General features: G+C 43.8%; 1 protein-coding gene across 1 annotated transcript; it reads right to left on the minus strand.

Moving 5' to 3' along the window:
• Nucleotides 1-5980: 5980 nt before the first annotated feature.
• LOC135893640 (oligodendrocyte transcription factor 3-like) lies at nt 5981-6682 on the minus strand. The gene has a single exon (XM_065421489.1). The coding sequence runs from the start codon at nt 6680-6682 to the stop codon at nt 5981-5983; it is 702 nt and encodes a 233-aa protein (XP_065277561.1).
• Nucleotides 6683-14928: the final 8246 nt, after the last annotated feature.

A 14928-nucleotide genomic window follows, 5' to 3' on the forward strand; every position in this document is an offset into this window, starting at 1 on the left:
ACCAGGTGACATCTGAATTGCTGAGTCTGCAAAGGGGCCTTTAGGCCATCCCTCCCAGCTGCCACCCTTGGCTTTTGCTTTTCAGGCTCACTCGCGTGATTTATTAAAGAGCCGTGGTTTACAAAAGGAGGCAGGCGTCCATGTGCACACTATCAAAACCAGTCCATAAATTTCCCTTTTAACAGCTTTTGTTCTGGAGACATCAGTCCCTTGGCTGGCCTAGGGCTCGTTAATAAAAATGAAGCCTTTTTGGAAACAGTTGTTGCTTGTATGATACATGAGCCCTGCAAATAACCATTGTCCCCAGTCCATCATTAGCAGGTTTTTCTCTTTCCTTCCCACCCCCAACCATTGAGTTGAAGCAGAAGTCTCTAATCAAGGCATGAAGTTTGGTCAGTTCTCAAAACCAGCTATTCCAGCACTAGCTAGATTTTTTTTCAGACAAATGAGGTCCTGAGCTCAGGGATATGGCAGTGACCTGAAGAATCTGAAGTAAAGATAACATTAATAGTAATTAAAAGACATGCTTTTTTCGCTATAACTTCTATATCTTGGCCAAGGTAGGAGAAACCCCAGAGGCTATCTGGGACTGGGACTGTTTTTATTCTTCTGTCCTGTATAGCACTGAATATGTTGGCACTTAAACAACCAATAATCCAATACCGGGTTTGGGTGGCTGACTGACTCAGGAAATAGATAAATTGGCTAGGGAGTCTCCTCTTCTAGGATGCTGGTCTGAAGACAGTATATGTCAATAGTTACTGAGTTATTACCAGCTGTTGGCTGTTTGGTGGATCTGTGCCGGAATGAATCGGGTCTCAGAACCATTGCTAGTGGACATGTGCTCACGACCGCCACAGAGATTGATTCAGAGATTCCAAGGCCAGAAGGGACCATTCTGATCATCTAGTCTGACCTCCTGTATAACACAACCATAGAACAGTCCCAAAATAATTCCTAGAGCAGGTCTTTTAGAAAAACATCCAGTCTTGATTTAAAAATTGCCAGTGATGGAGAATCCATCACGACCCTTGGTAAATTGTTCCAATGGTTAATTACCCTCACTGTTAAAAATGTATGTCTTATTTCCAATCTGAATTTATCTAACTTCAACTTCCAGCTATTATACCTTTTTTTCTACTAGATTGAAGAGCCCATTATCACAAACTTGTTCCCCATGTAAGTATTTATAGACTGTGATCAAGTCACTCTTAACCTTCTCTTTGTTAAAATGAATACATTGAGCTTCTTGAGTTTATCTTGAGAAGGCAGGTTTTCTAATCCTTTAATCATTTTTGTGGCTCCTCTCTGAACCAATTTATCATCATCCTTCTTGACTTGTGGACACTAGAACTGCTGGACGTAATATTTCTGCAACAGTTGCACCGGTGCCAAACACACAGGTAAAATAACCTCTCTATTCCTACTTGAGATTCCTGTTTATGCATCCAAGGATATCATTAACCCATTTGGCCACAGCATCACACTGAGATCTCATGTTCACCATGATTTCCCTCCCCCAAAATCATTTTCAGAATTACTGCTTCCCAGGATAGAGTCCCGCACTGTGTAACTATGGCCTACATTCTTTGTTCCTAGATGTATACCTTTATATTTAACCTTATTAAAACATACATTGCTTGCGCCCTGTTTATCAACTGATCCAGATTGCTCTGAATCAGCGATCTGTCCTCTTCATTAGTTACCACTCCCCCAAATGAGAACCCTTGTCATTCTCAGGGACAAGAATTGAATGGGCCATGAAGAAAAATACCATTTCACCTCTATTGTCAATCCTTCCATTGCAGAATGAAAGCACATTAGTGGGACAGTATGAAGAACCGCATGAAGGAAGCCTGCTCAGTTGCTGTGTATGTTGTAGCTGACAGCTCCGCACCTATCATCTTCAGTATATTAAAAATAAGGAAATAAATCTGTGGAGCCTTTCCCCTAGTTACCTTTGACTATTGTATTTTTCTCCATGACACAGCAGGAGCAAATACAGTTGTTTGGTTTTTAAACTACATATTTTATTGGTTGAGTTATGAAAAATCCCATCGAGAAGCCTAGATGAGATGACAGCATCTGGCCTTCTCCCCAGACTTCTGTGGCCTTCTCCCCAGAAACTTGTGCTCCACCCAACGAATTGGAATCTGGTGACAATATCATAGGACTGTGCTATCTAGAGGAGAAGGAGTCTAGCCACAGAGATCATCCCACATTACTCCTTCTCAGATGCAGTGTGTGGCATCTGTTTGGGCTTCTAAGGAAGACACTCATATCCTCATGGATCAGACAAACTAAGCACCAGGGATAATGGTGGGGTAGGGAAGCCAGAGTAAAGTGGAGAATAGCTGGACACCACGATGAAAGTCAGAGAAAACACATCAAACCTGTTCTAAAGGATATGTTAAGACACCCCCTTGGCTATTAGCATTTGAGTGGGAGAACTATTATGGACTCTAAGGGCATTGGAAATGGCTGCAAAACAAAGATTTACATAGTATTGTATATATTTGCCAGGAGTGATTTGAACACCAGTATAATTCCTCCTAGCCCACTCCTACCCCGATACCTATGCATTTCCAAAAATGTGTTAAATCAGAAATGCCCCCACAGTGTTCAAATTCTGCCTTAATTTCACCAGACTTCTCCCTTCTCTGTACTCCATGGAGACCCCTCCCGCAACAACAGTACTGCAGTGTTGTACAGTAGTGGCCCAAAACACTAGTGTAAAGTGTGGTGATTTGGATCATTAGTGTTGAATGCAGCAGTATTTTAAAATCACTCTCTCTTCGGTGATATATGAACGGGAGACAGTAAGTGGGAAAAGGCCTTATGGCCATCTTATGTTATGATACTTTTATATCTCATGCAATGCTGGGTTGGCCTAAGTAAGTAGTATTCTGATGTTTATTATAGTAGTATGTAATAGTGAGAACTATCTAGTTTTCCAGGATTTGGTGCTAGTGATTCAACAGGAAGCATTGTTTCCTTTGAGTAAGTATTAAACCAATGGCCCAGAACAGCATCAAGGGCCCTGCTGGAGGAACTGTCTTTACAGATGAAATGTAAAACTGCTATCCTGTAATCCCGTTTCTGCAAGAGTAGGTGTGTTTAATCCCAGTACCCTGGTCAAATTCCAGATCAAGCAATTACTGTCTGCTTCCCTGAATCCCCCTGTAACTTCACATGGCTATCTCCTGCACTTCCTGCTTTAATCTGTCATGTAGAGCTCCTGTTCAGTGTTAAACACCTTGCTTGTTCTACCCCAGAGATGGCTGAATTTCAGAGGTGGATGTAAGGTATGTATAGTTTATATATTTTTGTAAAGTGGTTTGGGAGTCTTCAGGATGAAAGGTGCTACAGAAATATAACAGATGATTATATGATGCATGTATAGGAGTTAGAATTGAATCATCAGGGTGTTTTGTGAGCATTTCAGGAGATGATTAGAGGGTCCCAAAGTGAAGCTGAGCATATCTCAATGAGATACTCTGTCAGGCAGTTCCAAGGGCCTTTTCAGCAGCATGTAATTAGACTGCAAAGCCATTTTTATAAAGAAAACAGTTATCATGTGAAGGAAGGTATTTAGTTGACAGGTTTTTTTTAAATTATTTAACCCTTTCTTCTCCGATTCCTAAGAAGCTTAAATGCATTTTCAGGAGGCATCTTATATTGACCCCTTTGATTGATAGGAGAGCCGTAATTCTACAGCGCCTCACAGAAACGGGAAACCTCTCCAGACCTGTAGCTGAGTATCTGTATTTAATGGAAAGTGCTTCAGATTTATGCCACTCCTAAAATTCCCTTGGTTACAGTGCCCTGAGTTTGGGCTGTGGATTTGGCGGCCTTAGCAATCCTAGAAAAGTTTGCTGGTATAGCTATATCGGTATAGCTGTACTGGCAACCCCACGTAGTATAGACACCGTTTATACCGGCATATGCTTCTGCCGGCATAGTTTATACCAGTTGCCCAAGAGACATAAGCTATACTGCCAAAAGGACTTTTATGCTGGTATAAAGGCATCTACTAGGGTGACCAGATGTCCCGATTTTATAGGAAAAGTCCTGATTTTTGGGTCTTGTTCTTATATAGACTCCTATTACCCCCCCCCCCACCCCGTCCCGATTTTTCACACTTGCTGTCTGGTCACCATAGCATCTACACTATCCTGGCACAGCTTTATTGTTAAAAAAAAAATCACACTCCTAACCATTATGGCTACACTGGTATAAGTCTTACGTGTTGACTAGGTCCTAATATGTTTCTAACATGGTTGCTAGCTGCAATCCTGATCTGAAATCTTCTTCTGAACGTGTCAGGTGTATTGTAAAAGTCGAAGTAGATCAGTACTTCTGCCCACCAAAGTTATTGAAAATTAAACAAATATTTACTATTTAAATACCTGTAGCCAGAAGGCATAAATCATCACATCATGGAGTCTGTCTATCTAGGTCAGTGGGTCTCAAACTTTTTTACCGGTGACCCCTTTCACATCGCAAGCCTCTGAGTGTGACCCCCCCTAATAAATTAAACACCCTTTTCAATATATTTAACACCATTATAAATGCTGGAGGCAAGCGGGGTTTGGGGTGGCGGTTGACAGCTCGCGACCCCCCCATGTAATGACCTCGTGACTCCCTGAGGGGTTCTGACCCCCAGTTTGAGAACCCCCTGATCTAGGTACTATATGCCCATCAGTGAGGCATCTGACCACCTGTCCTGACCCCATAAGAGTTCATATACTAAGTCTGAGCTCCAAAATACTTACTGCCCCAGGCCCATACCTTTGTACCCAGCCCTAAGTGTTAAGACACAGCAATTGTCTTATGACAATTGTCTATGACACAGCAATTACTTGCTCCCTGGATTACAGAACTCTGCATGCATGGGACACATGTATACAGTGCTAGCACATCAAAGGACGTGACCTGAAAGATAAGCATCAGGAAACAAGAAGAGTTTGAAAGACTGTGGAAAATCCCTTAATATTCAAGAAAGTCTACATTTCTCCGTGTAACTCTGAGCCAAAGAACACCAAACTGTAGCGCACCTGTTTTTTTGTGACGTTCCCTAACACTGAAATAATTTGAGTTTTGTCTGAGTGCTTGAAAAAATGCACCTTAGAATGGAAACTCTTCTTGGCAGGGAATCTGTTCTTTGCATGGCATATTTACAATGAAATATAAACACTAAAACATTATCAACAAGTAGTAATTCTTCAAGATTAGCTAAAGTGGAATCGGGAGGTGCTTGGATATCTGTCAGATTCATTTGCCCTGTGTTTGATTTTAGGTTTATTTTAACGGCTATCATAAGCAATCATGGAGTTAAAGCATTTAGTAGAACCTTCAGGACTGTTTAAATTCAATCTAATATAAATTCCCAAGGCTTCTCTATGGGAAACTTTGGGCTAATTGGTTTCACTTTCTTCCAAACCGTTCAGCTCTTTTTCTCTCTTATCCCAGCCTATCCGCCCCATTCTTCTCTCTCTCAATGAAACATTTTCTCCCAGCCCAAATGAAACTAAGGAACTTTCAAAATAGGAGACCGGTTTGCCAAATCCATTGACTAAGATGACCTATGTTTATTTTCAGTAAAAATGAAATTCCAGGTACGTTGCATCACATCAGCTACTCAAGAAAGGCAAAGCTACATGTCACAACGGAATGGCACCTGAATCAAACTCTTGTCTCACCAGCCTTGGGAACTGTCCTAGGATTCCTGCTGCCTGCAGAGCAGCGGGAGGGAGACACTGGGACCAAACAACCGATGAAAAACGAACAAGGAGGTTTGGCTACAGAGCATGTCAGAGAGTCTTGTGGGGATAAGTGTCAGTTACATGATCAGGAGGAGACTGGCGCGGTTTGGAAATGGAAGGACAGCGCTATGCCCCCCTCTCCTTGTCAGAGCAGTAGCAGTCCTGCAGAGCTGTTTGCGTTGGGTCTCTTGTGTGGCCAGGGGAAGGCTCTGGCTTCACTTGCTGGCCCGGAGGCAGGACGGGGCGGCTGCCGTTCTTGGCAGCTCCTGGGGCCCGGCCTGGCATAAGGAGCAGAGGCAGGGCAAGCCGGAGTAGTGTCTGTAAAAGGGGCCCAGGGGCCCCGCTGCCGTGCGGTGAGTCTCTTGCGGAGCCGCTCGGAAGCCCAGGTACCCAGCCGCGGCCGCCACGGAGCAGGCGGAGGGCGAGGGGGGCAGGCTCTGCGCCCCGGCGGCGGGGGGCATGGGGCGGACCTGGGGAAGCGGGTGGCTGCGGGGCGCTGCGTGGAGCTCGCTCAGCAGCCGCCTCATCTCCTGCAGGGAGCTGCTCAGCGTGAGGATGTAGTTGCGGGCCAGCAGCAAGGTGGCGATCTTGGAGAGCTTGCGCACCGCCGGCCCCTGCGAGTAGGGCATCACTTCCCGCAGGCCGTCCAGCGCCTGGTTCAGGTCGTGCATCCGCCGGCGCTCGCGGCTGTTCACCTTCAGCCGCTGCTCCTGCTGCTGGTCGTCCGACTGCTCCGTCCTGCTGCCCCGCAGCTTCCCCCCGGCCCCGGCCCCGCCGCTGGGGCTGGGCGCCCCGGGCCCCTGCTGGGGAGCCGCTGGCTCGCGGCAGAAGGCTTCAAACAGGAGCTCGGGGCTGCCCGCTTCCTCCAGCTCTGGGGACGAGGCTCTGCTGGAGGTGGAGGCCACATCGGAATCCATGGAGCAGCCAGAGGTGCCTGCCACCTGCTTCCCCCCAGCAGCCCCACTGCCCCGCGCGACCACAAGGGGCCGAGTGCCCTGGGTCGGAGACAAACTTCCCTGCCTCCCCGTCCCCCTCGTGGGCTGGGCGAGTGTCGTGGGCTCCCTGCAGGGCCGGTTATTTATACAGCCCCCGTCACAAAGGGAACAATGACGCCCAATCACCAAAGAGATTCGTCCCCTAAGGCGGCTACCGGGCCGCCACTTTCCCCCGTTACCAACCCCGCCGCTGACTCTCTGCAGCGGAGGGGTCTGATCCGCCTCGTAGCACTGAGCATGCAGCGGGCAGAGCGCGACCAGCGGCAGCGAGGTCTCTGCCCACTGTCCTCCTCGTCCCCCAGCTGTGGAATTTGGCCCAGAGTCTCTGCACCAGGGCCTGGAAGGTCCAGAAAATGCTTTTGTCAAGTGAGCAGGGATAGTAGGGCAGGGGGCAGCCTGAGAGCTCACAAAGTGTCTGGGGAAGGCGTGGTGGGCATAGGACAAGGGTATCTTGGTCCTGAAACATGGGCCAGAGCCTCAGAGGGTGGGTGCAGGCCCATTGACGTCAGGGAGGTAGTGCACTTTACCCCAGCTGGGGACCTGGCCCACTGTTTGCTGGGAAAGCAGAGCAGGGGTCTTCATTGTTTCCTCTCAACTGCACAGTTCTTCACCCCAGAGAAGATAAGGGTGCTCCTGAAGAGGATGGCTGTGCAGAGTCAGGAAAGCAGAGGCATCCTGCACTTGGGACTGTCACACGGCACCATGGTGTCCTCGTTGCCTGAGGCAATATCTTTTACTGGACCAACTTCTGTTGGTGAAAGCGACAAGCTTTCAAGCTACATAGAGCTAGAGAGCTCCTCTTCCGGTCTGGGAAAGATAATCAGTGTCACAACTAATTACAAGGTGGAACAGATTGTTAGGCATATGAAGTTAACACATGTTGCAAGAGACCATGCCAAATGAAATGGGCTGTTAACAATCACTTAAGGACCTGTTCCACCTTGTGACACTCTGATTACCTTTCCCAGACCTAAAGACAAGCTCTGTGTAGCTCAAAAGGGTGTCTCTTTTACCAGCAAAAATTGGTCTGATAAACAATACTACCTCACCCACCTTGTCTCTCTCATGTCCTGGGACCAACAGGGCAACAACAACACTGCCAAAACTGGTTTGTTATGTCTCACATTCATGCTGTCTACTCTCACTCTCCTTGGCTTGGGTTGTAGAATGCAGCAGTATCTGTCCGGCTGTTGAAATGTACAGGAATACATCACTGGGGTACACCCTATTTTCTTATTGAGCTTGCAGTGAAGGGAAAGTAATTCACCCATAAATGGGTTTGTTGGAGTCCCTCCATGCAATACAGAAAAGGGACAGTAAAGATGGGCCTCAGTATCATCTGGGAAAGTAAGGGAATCTTGTAACGTTTATTGCTTTGGAAAGAATAAACCACCCACATGAAGTAGATGTGTGTTATAACAGGCACCTCTCCCCTCCCAACCCCCTTCTCATTATTATTTAAATCACAGTGTCACCTAGAGGCCCCATTGTGGTAGGCACTGTACGTACACAGAACGAGTCCCAAAATGCTTACAAGACAAAGTAGGATGGGAAATAGGCACAGAGGCTTACTCAAGATCAGACAGCAGAACCAGGACTAGAACCCATGTTCCTTCCACTAGACCATTTGGCTGCCTTTCCTTTGCTGAAAGGTTCACTTTGTCAAGTTCAATAGGTTTTGAGTTTCCTGAAGAAAAAAAAAATCTTACAAACATTTTACAAGAGAAAACCTGTTTTTACCCTTAGGTCAACATTTGAGGTTGGAAAGCAATTGGGGACCTGTGTGAAACCAAGTTCAGTTCAGTTCTTAGTGAACAGGGGTCCACATCACAAAAATTTCCACAGTATCTGTCACTAGTTCATCTCTTAGTTGTCAGCCTCAGTAGAAAGTTCAAGGAATGAATGGCAATGGAGACTGAAGTCCCTTCTACTCCTTGGAGTGGTCCTTCTAGGTTGCGGCCCATTAGCAGGGCCATGTGAGGAAGTTTGCACAGGGTTAAACCTCTTCTGTGAATTAATAGAGGACTTCAGTCTACAGGGCTTTCAAAGCAGCACCTTCTACAATCAGTTAATTCAGATGAATGAATGAATGAATGATACATACAGTTATGGCCACAAAAAGTGATGGCAAAAGCAACGGCAACTTTGTGCTCCATTGTTTATTTCCTGTCAAGGACCCACTGGATCAAATTCAATTACTTGACAAGTCAACAACAAATCTTACTAGTTGCCATAACTTAAAGTGTTGCCTGGTCTCTGAAAATCAGTCTAGGCTCCTTTGGCTTCGAACAGCATCATCAAGTGGAACCAACAATAATGATTCTGTAATAAGAATTCAGCTACCACTTTGGCTGATGTTGCAGGAAGGAGACCAGAATTCATCTTGTTCTTTGGCAGCAATGGTATACTGGCTCTGGAGTGCTGAAGACAATAAAATCTTCTTATTAGTACACTAAGCATATCGGGGTCATATTTTATATTAAGAATCTGTTTAAAAAAAGAGTTAATAAATGGTTCATAGATGTTTTAATAAATCATTAATCCATTATTAGAGTGTTCAACATATCAATACGTTACTAATAACCATGGTTTAAAACAATCTCTAATACCTTTATTGATGTGCTTATAACCATGTATAAAACATACCACTCATGTTTGTAATGTGCTTATAACATCTATTAATCATTTATTAACCCTTTGTAAACCATTTATAAATGGAATCCTACTATAAAGTGTGACCCATATATGACGTGAATAACAGACAGGGAGCAGATCTGGCCAAGAACCAGGGGCCACTTTTACCCTTTTCTAAGCATCTCTGCACATTCAGGCTCTTACAACTCCTCTTTAGGAATCATTTGGAAGATTTCAGTTTATTGGAAGAGGACATATTACACAGAAAGTAAACTATCTAAACCTTGTCCATTAAAAAACAAAACAACACAGATTTAGGGGCCCACCTTGCATGAAGCTTTGACTAAGAAAGGTAGCTAGAAGCTTTTAATCCTATATCTCTCTATTTATATCAAGCCTTTCTCCTGAGTTCAGTCAGGACTAGTAAGGTCAGAGGATTGTCAATGATAAACCAGAGATTAGCTTGTTGCTGAGTCTCACGTTGAACACCCTGAGCTTAGATCCTTCCTAAACCTAAAACAAAATGGGCCAAATTCATCCCCAATGTAATTCAATTCACTTCATTGGGTGACACCAAAGATAAAACAGGACCACAGATTTCAATTTTATTCTTGCAAAGTCTGTAAGGAAGAATTTTGCCAGCACAGATTTTCTGGGTGTCCCCTTTAATACATGACCTACACAAATACACATCAAAGATCTTGGCGCTTTTGGGCTGCTGACAAAAGACTTTATTGGCCCTCTTGGAAGCAGTCATTAATGTATAAAGAGAAATTTCATGGTTATTTAGAAGTTGAATTTCTCTCCTTCCAAAGGTTTTATTTCCCCCTTTCATTTTGATTTGTAATGACTAAACTTGGTTTACAGGTGGGGATTCTGAAAGCCCAGGGTGTATTTCACACAGCTGTTTTGTGGGCATGTGAAATATGGAGTGATATACAAGCCTAATTAAGGTATAAAAAACAAAACAAGATCAGACAAGTAACAAAGAAATAAAGCAAAGATTCTGAAAGCTGGACATACCAAAAGGCTACACTGGTAATTCAAAATATATTTCAAATCCATTCCAGGTAAGGATCCCAAGAAAAGCTGATAGAACAGATCAAAATGAAAGGAAAGCTCATGAGTGCAGGGGAACCAGCTGATGTGATATTGGGGTGTATATTAATTGGGTAGTATCCCTTTAATTAGTTTATGAGCCATCCATGGCCCATTAAATCCTTACTTTTCAGATGAGACTTCCAGCAACAGGGCCAATCACTGCTAAATGTGTTGGTAATTTTTGTGATGTGGCCACCTGTCCACTGGTAACTGGACTGAAGGCACCAACTCGTTTCATACAGGTCACTGGATAGCAATTCAATGATAAGTTGAAATCACTACTGACCCAGGCCATATGTGAACCAGTGACATAATGAATGCAAAACTCTATATACCATTTCTAAAACCCAGAGTTATTCTGTTCTTAGATACCTTTTAGACTTTTAATGCATAGCTTTGAGGACGCTTTCTGGTTACACTTCTTATAGAAAACCCACTTAGATATATCTGTATTTATTAAGTGCTGTTTTTCAGTAAATATAAAACAATCAGGAATTATCATTGGAGCTATTTGTTACATTTTGAAAATAGATAATGAAAAAGAAGGAAATGTAATCTGTCAAATATTTAAAGTGAAGCCTTTCTCCCCGGTTATGTCTTTCATGGATTCATCCCATTGAGGAGACTTAGCTTCCATAGATGAAGAATATAAGTCAGTTCTGTGGTGCTGATATAAGGAGAAAGTCAGAATAGAGGGTCTGATTCTGCACTCCTTATTCATGTTGACTAGTCTCACATAAGTAAGACCTACTTGCACAAGTAAGAACTATTCTGCGTAATTAGAAGTTGGAGAATCAGGCCCATATGAGCAAAGTGTTTTGTTTCATGTGGCCTTTGACAAAAGGAGCTGAGTTATTGCTCCAGATTAAGCTCTCCAAACTGCCCTGGATACACGCCGCCAAACTCCTTCCTCATTCTTTCATGTGTGTTCTTGTGCTTGGAGTCGTCTTTCCTTTCAGCTCATTAACATCACTTGATCGCACTTGTCCTAGCAACCTGTGCACAATTAAATCAACACATCTGTGAGTTAAGGATCTTGGTTCTGACATCTGTCCTTTGTCATTGGTCATGCTATGCCCATCATCCTCTGCATATCAGTGACCTAAGGTCATCCCTGTACAAACATGGTGTGTTGGTGGTCAACCATACTTTTGTTAAACAATTAACTCTAGCAACTGTAGGGTGCACAAAGTTGTCCATAGACAGTCAGTGTATGCTGCTTTAAGCCTACAGCTCTGAGAGATCCTCCTGGGGTTGCAGAAATACTCAGACAAGAGATTCCAGGCCAAATGAAATCCCAGCTCTGGAGAAGAGTGGAATGGAGTCACACAGGAGATAAAATATCCCCTCCAAAATACATTAAAACAATTCTGGAGACTTCGAACCATGAAGAATGTCTAATTACATTATATTTAGTTGAAAGTGAACTTTCCAAGTGTAGGTGGAGGTAGGAGAATAAACCTTGTCTAATTCTATAACATAGCTCCTCTGGTAGGATCTGAAGGGATTCTTGGCCTGTTCTCATTGTCCAACAGCAATATTAGGACCTTTTGGGAAGAACAGGGCATAAAGACGGGAAAATGGTGGGACTCCTCAGAGCTCCCATCTAGAGATCACTCCAAACCCCCTGCTTTCTAAAAGGCAGAAACTAACCTATTATATGATTTCAACCCACAAAGATCTCAGAATCTAATGAAACAAGAATGAGAGGACTCTGGATGTTGCAGTGTCAGGGACTATAAGGCAGAAACTAACCTATTATATGATTTCAACTTAGTCCTGCCTTGAGTGCAGGGGACTGGACTAGAAGAACTCTCCAGGTCCCTTCCAGTCCTACAATTCTCTGATTCCTAACATACTAACAGTTGCATTTCCAACAGCATGTACCTGTTGGCATTGAGACCCCGTGCCTGAAGATGTACTCAACAGAGTTGGGGCTGGCGATACCCTTGAGGACTGTGGGTAGAAGAACAATGTTCTCTGCTAGAATTAAATTAGGTGAATTTACTCCAGACACAATCTGGAATTTCCCCTTGACTCCCTTTGAACAAAGAGGTAATGAATTGTAACATCCACTCAAGTCAGGTAGATGAGCCCTTTTGATTGTACTCTCTGAAAGATCTCAGAATCTAATGAACCAAGACCGAGTGGACTGTGGATGTTGCAGTGTCAGGGACTAAAAGGCAGAAACTAACCTATTATATTATTTCAACCCTCATTCTTTTACTCTTGCTGCCCTGCAGTGGATCCTTCCCCCTGGTATTGAGATGTAAATACAAAATTAACAATTACAATAAATGTCTGCCCCACATTCACCCTTGATTCAGCCACTGCAGCTTAGAGATGTCTGGTATAAATCTTCATCTATCCATAAAAAAGTGACAACAAATTGTTCTTCAGCCCTTATTACTACAGGAAGACTTGAATGGAAAGGTGGGTTTTTAGTTGTGCTATGAAAGGAGTCAAGCAAGGGCTCATTCTGATCTCTTGTGGCAATGAATTCTACAGCTGAGGAAACCACTGCTCAAATTATTCTGTTCTCAGCTCCTGAAAGTTTCACTCTGGCTTCCAGAGAAACAGTGACAAAACATGAGGGAATGAGCATTGGGCCATTAGAGTTGCTTCCATTTTCTTTTTTTAGAACAGTAACAATTTCCATGTTTTAGTTCATTTGAGCAAGTTTAGTGTCTGTGAAAGGTGTGAGAGACTCCAGGAGACTTAATTTTTCTGTCCACAGAACTTGTGCAGCAAAGGCAGCAGCAGTGCAATCTTCCTCATGTAGCCACATCAATATGCCTCAACTTTGACCTGCAGAGCTCAACTCTGGGGTCAGAATAAGATACTAGTTCAGTTTCCATCCCCATTCAGTTCTTGGCCACTCTGCTGAACCTAACAATAATGGTTACTGATAGCAATTTTGATGGTGGTTCTGTGATGTGGGGATATTCTTCCCCTAGGAACAGGACTCAGAATACCAACTCATTTCTGGTTGTTTTGGGATCCCTGTGGAGGGAAGAATGTTACTGAACATGTGCCAAAAGAATTGTGCTGTCCATGTTGCTGGCTTGGCATCTCTGCTCTTCTCCAGAAGATCCTCCTCAGAGACTATGCATTCTATAGCAGTGTGAAGGCACAACTCTTTCATTTCTACAAAACAAGCAAAATGAAATGCTTCAAAAAGAATCTCTTTTTTCACTAAATCCTGCCTGGGACCTAACCCAACCTGTTACATGCTGGAGTAAGAACAGAAATTTCCAAGTAGTTCACAGACTGGGCTTCATATGCTGCCAAGGGAAGAGGTAAAACGTTGCATGGGTATTCTGAGTCAGGCTGCCAGTTAACAACCGAAGAAGAGGGCTGTGAAGCTGGAAAGCATGTCTCTTTCAACAACAGAAGTTAGTCCAATAAAGGCCACTCCCTCACTCACCTGGCCTCTCTAGTTAACCTGACAACCATAGTGCCCTCCCCGTTTGGGGAAATGGAGCCAGATACTGCAGTGGCTCCCAGTTCATTGCGAATGAGGACTGAAGAGGGAAATTAACAAAAGGAAACACAAATGAGAAATTCCTTAAAACTAGCCCAACTGTGGATGAAGTAGTTAATGAGCTTTTATATGGCTGTATCAGGCTAACAAAGACCTTGTATTCCCTGATGGCTGCTGCTGTAAACTGGCTGGCTACTGTCAAAGCTGAATGGCTGAATGAAGACATACGACTCCCTGCTGCGTGTCCCCTTCTGGCATATACCCTTTCTTTTAAATCAAACACAACCGGGAGAACAGGGTAACTCTCGCAAAGAAAGTCAAGCAAGAGGCATATAATGGCTGGAGAAGGGGCTGGTGTCACTTTTCCTGCCAACACAAGGAGGCTCTGAGGCAAGAAATAGATTAACAATTCTTTAACCAACTGGCCTACCACAATTATCTTTTGTTAGGGCAATTCCTACCTGTTTTGTGGGGAAAAGAACTCCCCATTTATTGTCAGACATCCTTATTACTGTTTTGCAATAAAATAGCCTTTCCATTTTAAGTGGCCTCATGGCTTGCCTATAAAATTAGCATTTCTGTGGGGCTCAGTTTCTCACTTTGCAAACCTCTTCTTTCCTCTCCCTTGAAACACTTTCCTGCACTTTGCCAAGGGAGGATCAGATTCAGAGGTAGGGAAAAGTGAGCCTGAGATAAATGGATCTGATGAGGAAAGCTCTATTTTAACTGATTTTGGAGACACATCGACTTCTGATATCCATGAATGAGGCATCCTTAAAATGTCTGACATCATCTCATGATCATTCTGCCTAATGACTTTTAGTGTAGTCCTGAAGAGTAATTTTTGCCTTTGGACTCCACCGTATTTAAAATGCATGTAATATGGTCAAAACCAAGAGAGCTCCCTATAAAGGATGTATCCCTTCGCTACTCCATGCAAAAATTACTC

This window comes from Emys orbicularis, chromosome 23, assembly GCF_028017835.1.
Source record: "Emys orbicularis isolate rEmyOrb1 chromosome 23, rEmyOrb1.hap1, whole genome shotgun sequence".
Lineage (NCBI taxonomy): Eukaryota > Metazoa > Chordata > Testudines > Emydidae > Emys > Emys orbicularis.